This window comes from Ictidomys tridecemlineatus, chromosome 2 (genome assembly GCF_052094955.1).
Source record: "Ictidomys tridecemlineatus isolate mIctTri1 chromosome 2, mIctTri1.hap1, whole genome shotgun sequence".
NCBI classification, from domain to species: Eukaryota; Metazoa; Chordata; class Mammalia; order Rodentia; family Sciuridae; genus Ictidomys; species Ictidomys tridecemlineatus.
The window spans coordinates 212,012,109-212,032,622 of record NC_135478.1 but is presented as its reverse complement, the minus strand read 5'-3'; the positions used below and the strand labels follow the sequence as shown (position 1 = coordinate 212,032,622).

At 43.3% G+C, this 20,514-nt stretch overlaps 1 protein-coding gene across 1 annotated transcript in view; it reads left to right on the top strand.

The window, feature by feature from the left end:
* Positions 1-9,153: 9,153 nt before the first annotated feature.
* The window catches only part of Wdr91 (WD repeat domain 91), a 31,188-nt gene continuing 19,827 nt past the window's right edge, over positions 9,154-20,514 (top strand). Inside the window, exons 1-6 of the mRNA XM_005331075.5 lie at positions 9,154-9,336; positions 10,803-10,982; positions 11,533-11,740; positions 13,396-13,478; positions 14,867-14,997; positions 16,088-16,253. Of these exons, the coding sequence (XP_005331132.2) occupies positions 9,214-9,336; positions 10,803-10,982; positions 11,533-11,740; positions 13,396-13,478; positions 14,867-14,997; positions 16,088-16,253 (891 nt within the window). The 5' untranslated portion in view covers positions 9,154-9,213. The remainder of the gene's footprint in view (positions 9,337-10,802; positions 10,983-11,532; positions 11,741-13,395; positions 13,479-14,866; positions 14,998-16,087; positions 16,254-20,514) is intronic.

The following is a 20,514-nucleotide window of genomic DNA, read 5'->3' as shown; positions in this document are numbered from 1 at the left end:
TGAAAGAGCCGAGAACGCCGCCCCCTTGCGGCAGTCCTACTGAGGCGCGCTGCTTCACCCCCAGGCCGGGGTGAAACAGAGGTCACCGGCTTGGCAGAAGCAGCAAAGGCTTTGGTAGCGCCCAGATTTGGATTTCAATCTGGGATTTACCTCACAGCGATTGTGACTGTTGTAAACATTGTCCTACCTAAAGCACACAGTGGGGTACCTTAAATTTAATTCTAGTGAACCAAAGACTCGTTTTGAGTGAAATGTACACCTTTCATGAAGATACTGTCACATTAAAAAAAAAAAAAACACAAAACAGTAACAGTCGCTACTTTTCCCTTCAAAGTAAATTTAAAATGTTCATTTCTCTCTAAAATTCTGACTAGGTCACGGCCCTGTCCCTGCTGGCTCTCAGGCAGCTTTGACCCAGGAGCTTCGACGGTCCTGAGGAGTGTCTCCCTGCCTGGCTCCAGGTTCTGTCTTCTGGATCCACCCAACCTCCATCACCAGCCACATCTACAGCCTCAGGGGCCTGGTGGGAGCAGAGTGTGCCGAGTACGTGAAGCTCTGTCTTGGAAACTGACCTCCTACCTGCCCCAGCCTTTCATCTAGTCACTCCCCCTTCCCAACACAGGCATTTGTCTCCATGAAAGCATTGCTCTGGGGAGGACATCTGAACCCAGAAGAAATACTGTACTGGGTGGAGTAGGATGTTACTTAGAAGCCTAGTTACCTGAATCAGCTTGTTTTGTTTATTGAAAGTGAGGATCTGGCTAACTTTAATCAACTCTCCATAACTGAGAATTCCCTTCATGAACCCTGGGGACTTCCTGTGCTTTTTACAGTTCTGGCTACAATCAGAATTCTCTCTAGCATCAAACTTTCCATACTATCTATCCCAGTAACCCAGATAGAATCCTCCCATACATACCATCACCCACTGACTCTGACCTCTTCCTCCCAGGAGCATAGCTTCTGCCCTAAAATGTAACACCCCTCTCCCATGATACACATAAAACACACACACACACACACACACACACACACACACACTATAATACTCTATATTATAGAGTAACACTATAATACTCTATAATACTACAACACTATACTACTCTCTCTTCCTCAGTAACTAGATCCTGCTGTGAAATACCCCCCTCCCCTGTAGCTTAGGTCCTGCCTTGAAATACCGATCCCCCTCCCCAGTAGAATTAGATTCTGCCCTGAAATACTCTCCTCCCTCCTCTAGTGTGAGAGCATCCAATCCTTCTAGATCCCAATTAGCACCATATTTGTGTAGCCTTGTAGATCCCATAGACCATGTTGGAACTTTGCAATTGTCCCTTACAGAACTTTATTCCACAGTTTTTCCTGTGGAAAAAAAGTTTTTTTGACCAGCTTCTTATACACCCCAAATGGTAGCACTGCCTCAGGCAGCTATGATATTAAACAATTGTTGATGATTGTTTTTAACAAATTCTCTCGGGATAAGGCGTTCCTACAGATCAAGTTCTGAGTCAGGTCAAATAAAGACAACTTTGAGACGGGAGCCCTTTATGAAGCTGCTAGATAGGTTAAATAATGATAATTCTCTGGGGGAGGGCTTTTGGAAGCTCTGATCCCAATCCCATTCTATTCCCTCCAGAGACTCCTTAGATGCTAGTTTTCATGGTTGCAATCATTGCAAGGTTCTTGGTTTTCAAGACTATTATGGAGCTTATGTGATGGAGTAAGGCAGTTAAAATAACAAAAGTATGCAGTTCTCACAAAATTCAGCTATCAGAATGTTGCAAATCTTTGGTTAATTTTTAGACTCCTCCTCTTTTGCCAGTGTTTTTCTTACTTTTACTTTTTGTAAGTCTTTATTCCAGTATACTGTATGCTGGAAGTGCTTCCCCTTCCTCATTTGTTACTTTCATTTTGGATTAAAGTATTATTGGAAAGAGTTCTTGAGCCAGGCTTTCACAAACCAAAACACAGAAGGCCAAGGGGAGTGGTTCAAGATGATGAAATAAGAGGGTTCAGGCCAGATGGCTGTCAACCCTGGCTGCACATTTGAATCACCCAGGGAGCTTTTAAAAAATGCCAATGTTTAGGCCCTACCTTGAGAGATTGATATAATGGATTTGGCATATGGTTTCTATATTAGTATTTTAAAAGCTCCCTTGGTGGTCCTAACATGCTGCCAGGGTGAACACCATTGTCTAGAATGAGTTTCATGGCAGAGGTTGAGTCATGGCCCCAGTATAATGGTATGAACCTAAACAGCAATGTTCTCAAAGTGCCTGTTGCAGACCATTTCCATCCTAGTAACCTAGGCAGAAGTGAGTCCCAAATTATGTAGCAAAGAGTCAGTTTTATAAAATTATTTTTGTTTCTAATCTGTATGAATTAAAAAATTTTATAAAATAAAAGTGGCTTAACTAAATATAAAATAAAATTATATATACAAAATATAAGTCCAAATATTTTAAAATCCAACAAATGAAAAATTACTCTGTAAAATAGTGATTAAAGTGCTTCTGCTGAGTTGAATTTGTTGTAAACTGGTAACCAAGTACATGAGCCAGTTCAGAGAGCAGATAAACTTGACTTTGTGCTCGTTGTTGAAGAGTCATCTTAAGGAGGCACTTCTGGATGAACAGAGAAAACTAGTCGAAGGGGAGGACCCACAGGTGATGCTCAAAAGTGAGTCCTTCTTTGTCCTTTTTGGCTGGCAACAAGACAACTGCAGAGAGGTGTGTCATGCAGGCCCAGAACAATCTGGGGTGACATTGGAAATTTAGAAGATAAACAGCTAAATTACATGCCATTTGCACAGGACAGGGGAAACCACTAGACAGGGGTTATTTGTCCAGATGTTGATATAAAGAGACATAGAACATTTCTGCAAGATAAGCACTAGATGGCCCTGTACAGACAGTGAGAAAAGGTGTGAAGAGGAACCCAGAGGAGGGTGACAGTGGTGTATTGGAAGAAGAAGGATTCTTACCAGCATGGACCATGTCAAAGAAGCCAAGGAGAAAGGGAGGGGAGAGGGGGATCTTCCCCAGTTATTGCAGAAAGTGGGAGCTGGATTGGAGAAGGCAAAGCAAGCAATTTTTAAGAATGGTTTCAACAGAGATGGAATTCCTCCAGCTGATGTTTGCTAATGCCATATTACTTATTAACCTATGAGACTTGAATTGTCCCAGCAGTGAAAGTGAATGATTTTATAGACTCATAGACTCAATTCCTACTACTGATAATCTAACAGCTTAATTGGTGGCTTATTGCCTGTGCAAATGGGGACTTTGTTGCCTTTTGGAGAAGGTGGAGGAGTAGGGGAGCAGCAGGTTTTCATTCTAACTTAAACTGATATGTGCACAGTCTGAGAGCAGAGAGAAGATGGTTCACGTGCCATCTTTAGGATCAAACAGGCCATAGACCGAGGCTCCCAGCAGGTGCCTTGTGAGGCTTCAGGACTGCAAGAGCTGAAAGGAGCTCAGGGTCCTTCCGGTCCAAGAAGCAATTTATGTTTAGAATTTTGGGGGAGCTAGTCAATAAGAGCTTGTAATAAGTCATTACTAATTATTGTTGATATGGCATATGGTTTTTTATAACCAATGAACTTGCTGTCACTGAATTTATGAATGTGTTCATAGTAGGGAATTTGAAAATATTAAAGTGTATGAAAACAAAGCCAGAAAGTGGATGACTGCTTCCATTTCTCAGAGGTGCTGATAATGTTTTATGGCACTGACTAAAGTAAGAACAGATTTATCTGTGTAAACCTATGACGATGGGTGCTCTGCATTAGGTATATAACTTGGAGCTCCAGGTAGTACAGTGGTATGGATTTCATTTACTCATTCATTCAACAAATAGCTATTGGGCACCTTCTACTTTCAAGGGACTGTGCACAGCACCAGGGATACTAGGATCAGCAAGCTGTGCTGTCAGGAGTTTACAATCAAGGAGAAAATACAGACAGACAGAAATGTAATAAGCAGACAGCAAAGTCTTGGCCAGGGAGAAGGCTTCGGTGAAGGGCCTTAGAGCCTGGGTTTCTCCCCTGTCCCCATAGTCTCAAGGCCTTCATCAAAGACTTCCAGCACAGACCTGGGGTCAAGACTAGGGTGGGAGTATAGCCTCCTCCTCCACCCCCACCAGGAGGGCTGCCCCTTTTACGCATGCCCCCTACTGAGCCTGCACCCTCAGGGACCCTCTGGGCCTCCCCAGCTGCCCCATCAGCTCTTGGTGTTCTTCCCCCAACACCAGTGGTCCACCCCCAGATCCGAAGTTCACTCTCCAGCTCCTCGGGTTCACCCTTGCTCCCAGCACCATTGATTCACCCACCTACATCTGGGGTACCCCATGCTCCAGGTTTCCACACCCCCCACTCCAGATGTTTACTCTCTAGCCCCTGGGGTTCACAAGTGTCCACCGTCCCCCAATGGCTGAGGTTCACCTCCCCAGCCCCAGGAGGGCATTCACTCCCAAGTCTTGGAGGTGCACCCATAGCCCCTGGGATAAGTTAGAAGGCACCAGTTGTCTACCCCCATCTTCCTGGGGTCCATCCAACAACTCCTGGAGTTCACCCTCAGCCTCCTGGGGTTCATTCCTCAAATCCTGGGATACACACACCAACTTGTATGCCCCCTGAGGACTCCTCTCCCCTCTGAAGGCCAGAAGAACATTCCTTTCCCTCCCCCAACTAACTGAAAATCTGACCCCCTTGTACATCTGATTTCCTGTTTTTCATATTTTCCCAAAGAATGGAATTCTGAGCTTTTGTACTGTCTCTAGAGTCCATTAAATAGTCTCCTCCATGGGGGTGGAAAGAAATGTAATAAGCAGTTATAGGGTGCTATGTTACAGGAAAAGAAAGGAGGAGCCCACTATTACTGGAGTCATAAAGACCATAAACAATTAGGCTGAATTTAATATGGTAGGAAAATCAAGTAACAACTATGGGCAGAGCCAGGCAAAGGATTTCATGAAAAGAAGTGTCAAAATATATAAGGTATACAGAGGGAAAATCGGAGTATCAAGATTAAAGATAGAACAGTCCAGCTAAAATGTAAATTGGTAGGAGAAATTGAAGGTGACTCCAGAATCTTGGATGGATCCAGATTTTCTTGTAAACTTTTGGATATCCAGAGTTGATTTGATCCCTGTTCTAGGCAGAATGATCTGGCTGTTACAGACCTGCTTGGCTAGTCTGAGCTCTAGTGCTCTTCAGCAGGAGGGATAATTTGTCCTCATTCACCTAAGTGGCCTGTCTCACAAGTTGATGAATTCAATACTGCTGCTGGGAAGGTCTTGGCAGACTGTTGGTGGACTTGGAGCCAGAAATGTGAATTTGAGTAAGTAAATCTTTGAGTCTTCCAGAACCTCAGTTTTTCTATCTTAAAGATGAACTAGAAAACATTAACTCTATAGGGCTCCATTTGGCTTAAGTGAAATAAAGTTTGGGAACTAAAACATAATTGTTATTATCATTAAACTGCAAATATCACTTATGCTTGAAAGCTGTCAACCAGCTGTCAACCTCTTTTACCTCCTATTACAATGAAAAAGTGATTATCAAACATGTGTTCCTAATAATCACCTGAAGCTTGCTCTAAATGCAAATTCCCAGCCACCATCCCAGGTGATTTGATCAAGTGGTCTTGGTTGGTCCCAGAATTTTGTATTTAACCAAGTCCCTGAGGTAATTTTGATGCAGGTAATGACAAATTTATACTTTGGAGAAGTGGGAGCTGAATTCTACAGTCCAATATAATAGAAATAAAGCCTCAATCACCATTTTAACTCATAGTCTCAGTAAATGGTACAGAGTAGTGTGAGATGCCTGTAGGATATCCAAGTTGGAAGGTCCCTGGGCTCTTTGATGAGGACTCAGAGATAGGTCTGGGCTGGAGGTCAGATTTGGGTGGCACCAGTGTATAGGTAATAGCTGAAGCCTCCAGAGGGGCAGAGGAACGAAAGCCACACTCCAGGTCCTAGTATTGCCTGGTTGGCCCTGTTTAGCTGAGTTTATACCTTAAAGAGTTGGTGTGGATGTTTCTCAGTCTCTGCTTCCTCTGTTCTTTCTTCTATGAATGGCATCGCCATCTGGCCAGATGACAAGCTAGAAACCTACCTCCATTGACTACTCTGATCCTCACTCAAATCAGCTCAGTCACCTCATATGATCAATTCCACTTCTCAACATTTCTCGAGTCCTTGTTCTTCATCTCCACTGCCACAAGTTTAGCCTCGTCTCTTGCATGGACTGGCTTCTGCCCTGGAGCTGGCCCTGCTGTGGTCCAATCCTGCCTGAGCCCTACAGTCGGAGTTTCAGTATATGTTTCAGGCATTTTGCTTCCTTAACCAGTCTAAGCTCATCCAAGAGAAGAGACTCCAATCTTGCTGATTATTATGTCACTGACGCCAAGTACAGTAGCTGGCACACAGTAGGTGCTCATAAAGGTTTATTTCTTTTGTCCTCATGTTCCTTGTTCTTCCTTTTCTCTAGTTCTAAAGTTCAAAGGCAAGGAGAGATTGTTAGATCAGAAAATTGATTCACAGTTTGCCTTGTGGGTTGTGCATAATTCTTTGAGTATAAAGGAACTGCTATGGTCCCTGATAGCTCCTTCCTAAATGAACTCCATTGTCATTTTCTACCTCCATTACAGGCACCAGAGCATCACCAGTGATGGATTAATAATATTAACTAATTAGAGCTAACAAATGAGATGGAGAATCTAGTATTTTCTCTGGTTACATAAAGATAACCCAGTTAAGTGTCTTCAGAAATCTTTAAACATTGAGTAAAATGGTGTGAAGGGGAAGAGAAACGCTTTGATAAGGAACCATTCACAAGTCCATAGAACCTGTGAACAGGTGTGATCCAAGAGTTTATTTGCCCTCTAAAAAGGCTATCCTGCTTGGAGGTGGCTGGTCCCTAACTGAAATCCTCACTTTTAATGAGTATTTATGGAGCATCTACTATGAGCCAATTGCCATTTTGTGCTCTGGAGATATAGTAGCAAACCATACCGACAAATATACTCTGCTTTTATGCAGTTTCTATTTTACTGGGGGTGGGCAGACAACATACTAAATAAACAAATATTTATTTTGTCAGACGGTCATAAATGCTATGCAGATAGAAGGAGGCAAGGGAAATAAGAACACTAGGGATGGTTTTTGTACAGGACAGTCAGAGGGGAATTCTCTGATACTGCTATGGTCTAAATGCTTGTATCCCCTCAAATTCACGTTTAAACTTAATCCTCAATGTGATAGTGTTGGAAGGTTGGGTCTTTAGGAAATGATTAGCTCATGAAGGCAGAACCCTAATAAATGGGATTAGTATTCTTATAAAAGAGGTGTCAGAGAGGCCCTTTCCATTCAAGGACCATGTGTCAACACAAGTAGAAGTTTCCATCTGTGAACCAGAGAACAAGCCCTGACCAGGTGCTGATTTTTCTGCTATTGCCTTGATTTTGACTTTCTAGGCTCCAGAACTACAAGTAAGTTCATGTTGTTTATAAACCACCCAATTTATGGTATTTTATTATAGCAGCCCCAAAAGACACGATATGATAGTTGTGCAAACATGTGAAGGAGAAAAGGCAGTTATCCACTTGGGTATGTAGGAGAAGACATTCCAGGTAGAGCAAAGAACTTGTGCTGGGCTCTGAGGAACTAACTGCCTTTTCTTCATCAGAAAACTAATTTTAGCTGGTTTTACAGGCTCTGGTCTGGGAAGTGCCAGGGCAGATGGAGGTGGGGGAGGGAAAGTTGTAGCTGCAGACTTAGGGTACTCCAGGGAAATCAAATTCATGACTTTCCTCTAGGCAGAGTTTTGGTGGTGGCTACTTGCTCAACTTTCCTAAGTTCACTTTTGATTATCTCAGATTCCAAAGTAGGATTTGGTCTGGTTCCCCCAGCAGTCACAGAGGTGATTCTCCTGGCTGTTAGTTGCCTGGGAGATACTTAAACTGTGTAGACTGGGAAAACAGGCAAAAAGGCAGAATAAGCATCTCCCTTCTTTTGCTGTGGCTTGCTCTTTGTTATCTTTTCCGTTTTTTCTAGATTAGGGCCCCCTTGAATCTGAATTTCTGTATAGTAGGATCAGAGAGTTTAAGTAGAGTGGTAGGAATGATTCAGAGTTGATAAACAAAAAGATCATACTATTAGAGAGAAGGAGAAAGGAACATACATTTATTTTACCAATGGGCTGTTCACTAAGCTGTTTTGATGTGTTATCAATTTTTCTTTATGACTCTGCAAGGTAGGAATTATTGTCATTTCTAAGATAATAGCTGTTTTCTGTCTTATAAAAATAGACCTTGTGAATGATTTTTAATGTTAAAAAAAGAAACTGAGGGGCTGGGCTTGTAGCTCAGTGGTAAAGCGCTTGCCTAGCATGTGTGAGGCACTGGGTTCGATTCTCAGCACCATGTACAAATAAAATATAATAAAGGTCCATTGATGTTTAAAAAAAATAAAAAGAAACTGAAAGTCCCTCATAGTCTCACCTCTCAAGCAACTGTAAGAAGCTGGCGTATAATCCTGAATTTAAAAAATACATGCACACACAACCCCCTCACCTTTGTTTTTAAACTGGGACCATAGTATACATACTCTTCTGAGACTTGTCTTTTTCCTAGTAGCGGTGCATCTTGGCTATCTTGCCATGTAGTTAATGAAAGCAGGGTTTTGGGGGGCAGTTGGAGCTCTCTGATGACACATCCGGTTGTGTGATTTCACACAGGTCACTTTACCTCTTAGGACTCCACTTTCTCCCATTTGTGAAAGGAGGGCAGGGGACAAAAAATTCAGCGATGTAATGCCAATAAGCAGGGCACCTCAACCCCTGGCGGCCTCGTGTATCTGGGACGTTCACAATGTCCAGTCCTACTTGATTTGGACGGGAGTCGCCACTTGCAGTAACTCAGATGACAAAGCCTCCGCTGGCGCTGCCAGAAAACTCAAAAGACAAGAGCCTCTAGCAGCCACCCCTCAGTGAGTAAGAGCGTAAAGAGGTCGGCTGGGCGGGTCCGGAGGCGAGGCTTAGGGGCGGGGCAATGGCCGGGGGCGGGGCCTCGGCGCCTGGCGCGCAGGGCGTGCGGGCTGGTAGGCCGGCCGCTTCGTGACGTACTAGACGCCCGCGCCCGGCTCCTCCCCGTCCCTCCCAAACCCCGCCCCTTCGTCTCTGCTGCCGGGGACCCTCAAGCCGCTGGCGCAGCGATGGCGGAGGCGGTGGAGCGCACCGACGAGCTGGTCCGGGAGTACCTGCTCTTTCGCGGCTTCACGCACACACTGCGGCAGCTGGACGCCGAGATCAAGGCGGACAAGGAGAAGGGGTTCCGGGTGAGGGGCCGGCGAGCGCCGCGCGGGCGGAGGCGGCCCGAGGGATCTCCAGAGCGGGCCCCTTCCCCGAGCACTGCCCTCCTGGGATGTAGCGGCGCTGTCACCGCGTTGGGGGGGGGGGCGGTGTACCGTAGACATTTTGCGTCTGGCCCTAGCTAGGCATATGAGGAACAGGCCTTGAGACGGACGTGACTTTCCTGAAGTTGCTCAGTGAGTCAGGAGCATCTGCATCGGGGCCCAGGTGCCCTGATTCCTGGTCCAGGGCTCTGTTCTCCATCCCAGTCTCCCGGCAGGTGCTGGTGGAAGAGGTTTTAGGAGCCAGGACTGGGTAGATGGTTGAGTTCTGACAAGAGAAAGACATAAGATTTTGGCTTCTGATGGCAGTGGGAGCAAAAGCGTCTGCAGCCCCAAACGCCAACTGGGTTCAGGCGTCTGAGGTGTTCGTTTAAAATGGCCTTGTCAGAGACTCATTGGCAATTTTGCTTGAGTAGTTGAGGGAGAACTCATGGCACATTTTAAAATATAAAGACTTCCTACTATGATATGATTTTACCTTGGGAGGTTCTTGGAATTTGTGTGCAATTTGTATGTGCTGAATCAGTTTTTCTGGTGTTGGCGGATGAATTGAGAGAGACAGTGAGCTAGCACCGAGAGCAATGGAGGGGAATTAGAATACTTGGTTTTTTGCCTTGCCAAAGTTAGTTACTTATGGCAAAAGCAAATAATTTTACCTCTTCAGATTTCAGTGCCCTGATCTATTTTTGATATGGATATACAAAATTTTTCTAGATTGTATATTCTGGTGTAATTGTTCTTCACAAGGAGTTGAATTCTTTCTTTGACTGACACTCTGAGCAGCTACCAGGGTTGTGGTAGTTTTTTGACTTGCAGGAGTAAGTCAGTGCACAGCTTGGTGATCCTTGGAATCCTGGAATTGTGCACTGGGAGGAGGCCATAGACATTGCCTCATACTTTCTTACCTCTTTGCCTTTTAAATATGAGGATCTGAGACTGCAGTTAAAGTGACATTGCCAAGTTGGTACAGTAGATCCAAAACCTGGAGCCAGATCTCTCGCTCCCTAAGTTAGGGCCAGAGCCCCCCCCTTTTTTTTGTAATTGTAGATGTGCAGTAGGCCTTTATCATTTATTTTTATGCGGTGGTAGGCATCAAACCCAGTGCCTCACACAGGCTAGGCAAGCGCGCGGCCACTGAGCTATAGCTCCATCTCCTGGGCCAGAGCCTTTTTATACTTGAAGTTTCCATGCTTACGGGAGAGACAACATATATATCTAGCATCAGAAAGTAATTTAAAAGCTACTACATTAGTATGTTTTGTTATAAATTGCCAACTTAAATTTATTTGTACACCCAGAAGTCAGTGAAAGGAAAACTGTATTCTGTGGAATGCAAGGTGAATTCCCTTCTATCCTTCCCCGCCTTCTCCAGCACTGCTTTTTCTCACTAGGTGGACAAGATTGTGGACCAGCTACAGCAGTTAATGCAGGTGTATGACTTAGCTGCCCTTCGGGATTACTGGAGCTACCTGGAACGGAGGCTCTTCAGTCGCTTGGAGGATATATATAGACCCACCATCAACAAGCTGAAAACCAGCCTCTTCCGCTTTTATCTTGTCTACACAATCCAGGTGTTTGTTGATTCAGGGGTTCTGAGGTGGGAGAGCTCTTTGATCCAGAAATAGATTTTCTTCTAACTGGAGGGAGACACATGAACATTACTATGGGAAAGTGTGGAACAGCCACAGTGCATATTATTCTTGACTGCTTTCCTACTTCTTTTTTTCCTTCTCATCATCTGTAGGTCCTCTTACCTGTTGTTTCCATTCCTATTTCCCTTCTTGTTTTAAGCACATCACCCTGGGTAGTGGTTTAAAGATATAAAATTTAAGTAATAAAGACCACAGCTGATTTGAAAGAATAAGTCACTTAGGTTATTTGAACATCAACAAGGGATTAGTTTTCAGGGTGGTATTTGTCGTTAGAACTTCAGTTTAAACTATCTCTGAAATAAGGTTCCTGAGAAAAGGGCGATGATTGTGTTCATATTGTGGAGGTAATATCTTGCCACTCACTTGGCAGTTGATATCCAAAAGGCTGTCTGCTGTGTCGTGGTGAAGAATCTTACCTCTGGACTTGTGTCTCTTCCCCTTCCTTGCTACCTCCTTTGTGTCTTGGCAGACAAACAGAAATGACAAGGCTCAGGAATTCTTTGCAAAGCAGGCCACAGAGCTTCAGAACCAGGCTGAGTGGAAGGATTGGTTTGTCCTGCCTTTCCTGCCATCCCCAGACACCAACCCCACCTTTGCTACCTACTTTTCTCGACAGTGGGCTGACACCTTTATTGTGTCCCTCCACAACTTCCTGAGTGTCCTGTTTCAGTGCATGCATATCCTTTTTTGCTGCCTGGGGCTGTGGGCTTAGTCTGAGGCATCTAGACTGTGTGCCAGGGATCATTGACATATGTCATGTGAGGGGGCTGGACAAATTGTGGTTATTTTTGTCAGGAGGCCAGGGAGTCATAAATCTTAGTTCTGACACTGTGCTGCTAAAGAAATAGCTGACATGCATGTGTGGGGATAGTGTTAGCAGCAGGCAAAAGGGTTAGAAGGCAGCTATTTTCTTGGTGAAACCAGTCAGATTTGAAGCACCCTGTCTGTGCATGATGTGTCCCTGGGGATTGCCTTTGTGGGGATTCCGTAGCAAACCGAGAACACTTGGGTTGAGGTTTCCTTCCTGAGTTAGTGTTTGGGTTATTTCCTTCCCGGTAGTCTCAGTGTTGCTCTATTTGCCAAAAAACAGGGTAGTTTTAAGTCAAATATATGTGAGTATTTGAGAGAGAGAATGATGATACATGCAAAACAGCCTGTCAAATATACCATTTGTTATGAAAAGCCAGAGATCCTGAGACCCAGGAATGCGTCATTGTTCAAGTCCTCCAGGCTGGAAATCTGGGGGGTGGGGGTGGGGTGGGGAGGAAGGGAGTGTGGTTTGAGCAGTGCTGTCTGGTAAGGCCCTGATAAATTTGGGTGTTGTAGAGGCCCACCCACTGGTGGCCCTTCTGGCCTCTGGGAAGAACATTTTCTGGTGGAGGTTCCTGCCTTTGATGTTTCCTTTCCTCATGTGAATTAGCATGATTTCCATCCTCACAGATATGACTCTCCTGCTGCCTTTTCATCCTGAGGGCTTTCCAAAGAAAATCACAAGGTGGTTGCCATATGACTGTGTGAACCCTTCAGGGCAACTGAAATGGTCACTCAAGATCTTTTCAAGCAGAACTCTGCAAACTAGGTCACACACATCTGAGCTACAGTTTGCTTCGCCAGGACTGAGGCCTGGTCTGCTCTGTGTCTCCTGACTGAAGCTGTGTGAGCAGTTGGGAAAGACCAGTACCACAGCTAGAGCAGGGTGTTTGTGGGGTGGTGTGTGGCCATGCAATCTGCAGGAAGCTTTCTCTTCTCAGTCTAAACTTTGCCAGGGAGAGGTTTAATCTGGGGAGGGAAAACCTAGTGGCTGATCCTACTTCTAAGGTTACCTTCTGTCTGTATTCAACTTTTGCTAAAGCTTAGATGGTGAAGCCTGACAAATGCCAACTCTTTACTTCCATTGTTTGGGGGGAAATGCCAAAGTTTGAATGTCCTCTTCGAGATTGGCTAGCAGATTGTCATGTGTCTGTGGGTCTACAGGAAGTCAGGCTGACCTGGAGTAACAGGCCCAGAGAATGGGTAGAGAATATTTCATAAATGCAGCTTTTTATTTCATAAAGCTGGGATGAGCCCATTGCACCTATGTTCCTCTGTCTTGTGTTCAAGTGTTTGGCTACTATGTCAGTTGGGAAGAACTTTAATTAAAAAAAAAAAATGTTTTTTTTGTTTTTTTAAAATTTTGAGACAGGGTTTCACTAAGTTGCTAAGGCTAGCCTCAATTTGTGACCCTCCTGTTTTAGCCTTCTAAATCATTGGGATTATAGGCATGTGCCACCATGCTCAGCCAGGAAGAACTTTTAAATGTTCTCAGGCAGGCTTATTCTTTAACTTTGGGCACCAGTTCCAGTGATCCTGAACTTTGATGCAGAGTGCCAGAGGACGAACCAGGTTCAAGAAGAAAATGAAGTTCTGCGTCAGAAGGTTTGTTTTAAATAGGTTGGCTCTTTGGGAAGGACTTCTGCTTTTTGAGCACAAAATTGGGTAGTGGCAATGGAAGGTTGATTAAATGTAGAAAAGCAGAATTATTCTCAGATGAAAGTGAGTCACTATCAGTCAGTGTTGGGGCTTTGAGGCTATACCAACCTCTGGTAACCAGAGGTGAAATTCATGTTTCAAATTATGTGTGCAGCAAAAGTAATGTATAACAGGAATGGTCTTTCAAGAAGAAAAACACTGTGTGCTTTCATACCACACCTTGCACCTCACCTGATTTCTTATGTCTATTTTATTTTTCCTGTCTTTTCCCACATGTAGCCATGTATACATTGTTTCAAATCCAGATTTAATTTAATTCTTCCCACTCTCAACTACCTGTTTCTCTTGTTCGATAAAATAACAAATTTGGGGAACCTACATTTGTCTTTACATTTTGCTGGAGGCATTTCTTTGTCCTGAAATGAAGAGCTCTGTCAGTGAAAAGGAAGGAAAAGGAAGCTTAAAAACTGTTAGGTTCAGGGTTTTAATGTCTGTAATCCCAGCAATTTGGGAGGCTGAGGCAGGAGGATTACTTGTGGGAGGGCAGTCTCAGTAATTTAGCAAGATCCTGTTTCAAAATAGGGTTGAGGTGGGGTAATAGTTCTGTGCTCAATACCTCTGAGTTAAATCCCCCACTTAAACTCCCCCACATGCACACATACAAAGATTTCAGAGTTTATTTGTGTTTTGTGTGTATATACAGTTTGCTTCAGGTGAAAGACCTTTTTTTATGGTACTGGGGATTGAAATTTGGGGTGCTTAACCATTGAGCCACATCCCTGCCCTTTTAATTTTTTATATTTGAGACAGGGTTTTGCTTAGTTGCTCAGGGCCTTGAACTTGTGGTCCTCCTACCTCAGCCTCCCAAATTGATAGAATTATAGGCACATGCCACCATGCCCGGCTCAGGTGAGAGGTTAAGGATGATATAATTCATTAAGAACTTTTTTCCATGTGAATTCCAAAGCTTGATTTTGTAGATGTCAAAGAACAAAGCAGGATCAGGTGGAGTTATTTTTCATAGTAAATTCAGGAAGAAGCAAGTCAAGTGGTAAAAAGGAAGCAAGTCAAATGATAAATGAAAAAAAGAAGTGGTTTTGGATGTTTAACCGGTTTTGATTTTCTTACCTCACTGGTCTAGGCTAGTAGCAGCAAGTTATTCTTTCAGTTTTCCAGTGCTCAATGAGCAGAAATGTGACGGGTACCCTGAGGCTGAGGTCAAGTGCATTTTGAGCCAGTGAGGTTGGATTTGGATTTGAGATGCCTAAAAATCTCCCTCAGAAGAGGGAAAGTCAGGTGAGGTTATTGGCTAACTCAGCTCTACCTCTACATAGCTTTTTGCCTTGCAAGCTGAAATCCACCGACTAAAGAAGGAGGAGCAGCAACCTGAAGAGGAGGCGGCCTTGGTCCAACACAAATTGCCTCCTTATGTCTCCAATATGGACCGCCTGGGGGACTCAGAGCTGTAAGTGTACACCAGGGATCACGGGGAAGGTGGCTGCTTCTTCCTGTCCTCTGTACTCTATTTTCTCTCTGACCTGAGCTTCAATCTGATTCTGCCTTGCCCTTGGTCCCCTGTGCCCATTGAGGGAAAATTGCCAAAGAGCTCCTTGGCACATTTGCCCTTGCTTCAGAATTGATAAATAAGGTTCTCATGGCCTCTAAGGTCCTTTGGAAGTTGTTCTGAAACTCCAAGCCTCTGGCTCTGCATGGAGAGAGGGGGCACAGCTCTGCCAGGGACACACACATCCAGATGTGCATAGCCTGGATCAGTACAACAGCCACTGGTAAAGTCTCAGGAAGTTTTTGTGCATTGGAAGGAGTGTAGTGAGGAGGACTGGCCTCCCATGGGAGGGACATATTTCTTAGGGGAAGCATGCTACTGGGGTTTAGAAAGGTGGGCAGATTGGGATAGAGGTATTTGGGTGATCTTAAGAAATAGCCATTTATAGCAGAAGCCTCAGATGATAATTGAAAACACAGACACCGACAGGTGACACAGTGCATCAGGGTGCAAACCCAGGTGGTAGCCAAGTGCTGCACCAAATAAACTGCTCTAGCTTTCCAGTCAATATCGCTGAGGAGAATAAAATGCCAGTCAAAGATGTAATTCAAAGGTTTTTAGTAGCTATGTTTAAAAAATAAAATGAAACAAGCAAAGTTAATTTTAGTGATATATTTTATTTAGCCTAATATATCCAAATTATTTCAACGTGAAATGAATGCAAGCAGAATGTTAATGAGGTACTTTACACTTTTTTTCTTGCTGAGTCTTTGAATTCCAGCATGTCTTACACTCCAGTACATCTCAATTTGGACTAACCACAGTTCAGATGCTCAGAGGCATGTGTGGACATTGGCTGTTGGGCAAGGCAGCTCTGAGTTTTACTGGGGCCCTCAAAGAAGAGCCGTAGTCTTCATTAATCTGCTGGCTCCCTCTGTAGAGGAACTGGTACCTTGGATAATGCCACTGTCAAGCCCCAGAAGCTCTTTGAGTTCTTGGATCACCCTCATCCCCCTCCAGCCCTTTGACCCTGTGGTGTGTCTTTGACCAGAGCCATGGTATGCAGCCAGAGGACCACCTCCCTTTCCCAGTCTCCTCGAGTAGGATTCCTGTCCTCGTTGCTGCCTCAGAGTAAGAAGAGCCCCTCAAGGTTGTCGCCTGCCCAGGGACCTCTGCAGACTCAGAGCTCAGTCAAGAAAGAGTCCTTCAGCAGTCAGGTAAGTGCTGGTCTTGCCTTTCTAACTTGCCAAGAAGCCTCTGACATCTGAATATCAGGTCTGCTTCTAGGTTTTCTTGTCAAGTGTAGACTTGTGTGCCCTCCATTTAGAACCAAGTTCTTAGATGAGCTGTGAAATCCTAAATTCACTTCTAATTCCTTTCTATTCTTTTCCTATCTTTGTTGTGACAGATCAGTGATAGTTCTGCAGGATGAGCATAGAGATAAGAGCAGTGAGGGAATTGGGAGAACAAGGAGGAAAATCCCCCAGATGCATGCTGCATTTTTGCCTCTGGCTGGCACTGCAGGGTGTGGCACTGAGATAGTGGCAGATGTGCCTGTGCTGATGAAGTGCTGTGCTGGACTTCAGGCCCAGGGCTTCTGACCACCCCTGCACTCCTGTCTCAACTCAGAAGTCTGCCACACTCCACAGGCAAAGTGGTAGATAGTCAATGACAGGAAGTGGGCTTTGCAGGGTCTCTCCTCTTTCTTCCTATTCTTCCTGGGAACCCACAAGGACTTATGACTGTTTGAGTGGTTCAAGTGTGAGTTCAATTGAGTTTTTGATGATATAAATTATTGTCTGGCTGAAGAGTTAATTAGGAGTTTCCTGAATCTATGTATTTGTAGATAAACTTCTACAAGTTTATCTTTGCTGAATCTACAAAGGATTTTCATTGTTTTTTACTTTAATATTATATTGCAAGAGATTTTTTTTCCATGTCAGCTGATGTCCAAAACAACCAATAATTGAGTGGCTAGAAGAGCTATTGGTATTTGCAGTGGCTGGCATATGATAAACATGCAGTTAAGTTTTAGTAGAAGTTTTATTCTTGAAGATTCTGGCCTAGTTGAGTTCCCAAGTCAAGTCTGAGATCTCAGGTGCCACCTTGCCTTGGTAGGGACATTCTCTTTTAAATGTATTTTTACTAGTTAGTGCAGAATGAGATTGACTGTAATCTTAGCATCCAAAAAAGTAGAAGCAGTTAAAAATCAATCACAATTATTTCTACAACTCTTGTTTCTGAAAATTCAAACTTTGAAAGTAAAATTTCAGTTTCTTAGAATGTGGACAAGTAAGTTTTACTGTTTACTTTCCAGATCTCTTACTGAGCAACATTTTATAAGTTTGGTAGATGGTATAAGGAGTCTTGGGCTTGCCATTGTGGAATTCAATTTTTCTAACTCAAAATGAAATCAGAGAGCTTTTTCGGAAGTAAGCCTGTGGGCTGTGCTCTTATGTGTTTAGGAACTATGTGTCACATTATGAGGTTGAAATGGCATGGGAAATCTTTGTGAAGTTTACTGCCAAGAAATGAAGGTAAAAATGCATGATTCACATGTATCTCAAATATAATTGGGAAAAGGTTGAGAAATAGTGAAGTGTCTTAACAGAGCAGTCTCTAGATCTTGAATGGAGACCTCAGATAGCTACATTCTAAAAACCCACTGGCCAAGTAATTTTTTTTTAAATTTGATGGCAGACTATTTAGACCCAGCATGGACATTTTAACTCTTAAAAATGACTAGCAGATTTGAGATTTAAGAAAATGACAGAATTTTAGAGTTGGAAGGAGGCTTAAAGGTCATCTGGCCCATTTTCATGCTGAGCATAGGAACGCATTCTGTGGGATTGATTGCCTTCTATGATGTGGAGCTAATGCTTGTAAAGTGGGAATGTGTATTTATTAGAAAGCTACTAGTAGAAACCCCTTTATAACTTTTACTCACCAATCTTAGCTCTCTAGAGCTATGTTAAATAAGCTGCTTGCATAGGACAATCCTTTCTATCTTTTCCATGTTAAGCACTGTCTGTGCCTCCCTTTCCCCAACTGTTTTCTCCCATGGCATAATTTCTAGATTCCTCATCATTCTGCCACTTCCTGTTAGAGGGGCCATGCTAATGTATAAATTCCTTTATTAAATTGATGCCCAAATTCAAGTGTCCGTTTTAGATGTTTTCTCACCAATGCCAAATGCACTATGTGGTAGTATCACTTCCTGTGATTTTGATAAAACTCCTTTGAACTCAATGTGAAATGGAAACGATTTCTAAATAAGCTATATTGCTTTGTCAGTGCAAATCAGGCATGCAGTCTTTTTTTTCTCACCACTACCACCCCTTCTTTGGTTTCTTACAATTAAAGAATAAGCACACACACAGAGACAAAAAAAAAAAAAAAACCACCCTGAATTTTATTGTTAAATTAGCAATACATAAAATGACTAAACTTTTCTATTTTCCAAATCGTATATGCAGCGCATTGTAAATTTTACTTACTTCAGTATTTTTCCTGCTTGTGATGAGTCACTAAAACTCTTGTCACTGAGATGGCCATAGCATGATTCTTGCAAAATAGATGGCAACATACATTCTCTGGACTTTCAGTAGAAAAAAAAGGAAGAGAGGACTAACTGCAAAACCGAGGTTCCCAAACTCTTTTGGGATCTCAGAATGGTAGCCAGGGGAGGGAGCATCATTAGCAGGCAGGCCTGGGCTGCTGCGCTGCCCACATCCTTCCCCCACAGCGGTGATTCTGTGTCTTTCACACCCACTTAGTGAGCTATGGGACAACAAGTGGGAATTGCCTTATTATAGAGATAACCTTTAATTGGCTGTAATGTAAAGAAAGCAAAGCATCCACAAACTTATGTACTTCTAATTCTTATTAGTATCAAATTACCTCCTAGCTGTTGAGACATCAGTGGTAACAACAGCTGCAGTGGGGCCTGTTCCCATGGAGCTTGGCAGGATGGGGAAAAGGCCACACTCTTCCCAGTCCTTCAGTCCTGACTTTTGGGTGGCTTTGTTTTACTTCAGGTGAGACCAAATTTCTGGAACTTGCTCCCTGCCTTGTTTGGATAGCTGCCTGGCAAGATCTGTGAGGCTTTTGATTCTCTCTTGATTTATTCAGGTCACTGAAAATGAACAGGTATCAACCTATGCCATCTCCAGAGGGAGAAAGTCAAATGATAAAGCAGGTTACAGTACCTTTCCTAAACTGAAGGAGTCAGGTAGATTTATGATGGGTACAGTCTAAACCTTGGGGACATTAAGTTATATGAATATGGTAGTTAAAATTTTTATGAGGTTTGCCTTTAAAACAAAATAAAACCTCCAATTACTGGTTATGTCACAGTAAACATTTGTTTAAATTGTGCATATTTGTAGCTAGATACAAATTTATCTTAACCTACTTATTAAAAGTGTTTTGTGGACAACTGCATTCATCAGCTTTTTTTTTTTTTTTTCCTGGTATTGGGAATTGAACCAGGGATGCATAACCACTGAACCACATCCCTAACTTTCTCTCTGAGTTGCTTAGTGCCTCTCTAAGTTGCTGAGGCTGGCTTTGAATTCATAATCCTCCTGTCTCAGATTCTTGAGCTGCTGAGATTACAGATGTGTGCCACCACACCTGACTTCAACAACGTTTTCTTTTTTCTTTTTTAATTGTAGATGGACCCAGTACCTTTATTTTATTTATTTATATGATGATGAGGATCAAACCAGTGCCCCAAGCATGCAAGGCAAGGGCTTTACCACTGAACCATACCCCCAGCCCTTTATCAGCTTTTAATATATTATTATCTTTCCTTGTTGCTCACCTTTCTTTGGTGACTTAAGTACAGTTTAAGGAGAAGCTCCCCTCTCTTTAAGCAGGTTCTGAGAGGTTATGTTCTTGGGTCTATGGTTCTTTTGTTTCTTCTTGAATGCAAATCATTTTATTAATACCTGTTTGTACTTTTGTTTTATAAAATATAAGCTGTCCAACCTCAGCTTGACAGCACTAGGCAACTTCTTTGTCATCTTAACTTTCAGGGGAACATTACCTTTGAATTTCTTCATGTCAGATGTACATTTAATTATGCTAGAGAATTTGAAGGCTCTCTGTACCACCAATATGGACTAGCTTAATTGAGCACTCAATATCAAGCATTGAAAAAGGAAAGGGTTCTATTTATTAGGTATAAGGGGTGCCAAGGTGCTTGTTTCCCTCCGTAGCATTTTCTACTTTTGGTTCAAGGCAGGATACCCATGTAGTCCACAGTGTTCTACTGCCTGGAAATCATGTGCCAGGCAGTGAATGTGGTAAACATAGCATCTCCTGGACCATAATATGTTTGCTTGGTGTCTGCATTTTCAGTGACTATTTTTATGAGGGTTTCAGAACATCATCAGTAGAAGCAGTTACATGATGGCAGCAGCCTGCCTGCTGCCTCCAGACCGTGGCCTTGGAAGTGCTCCCAGATTGAGCAGG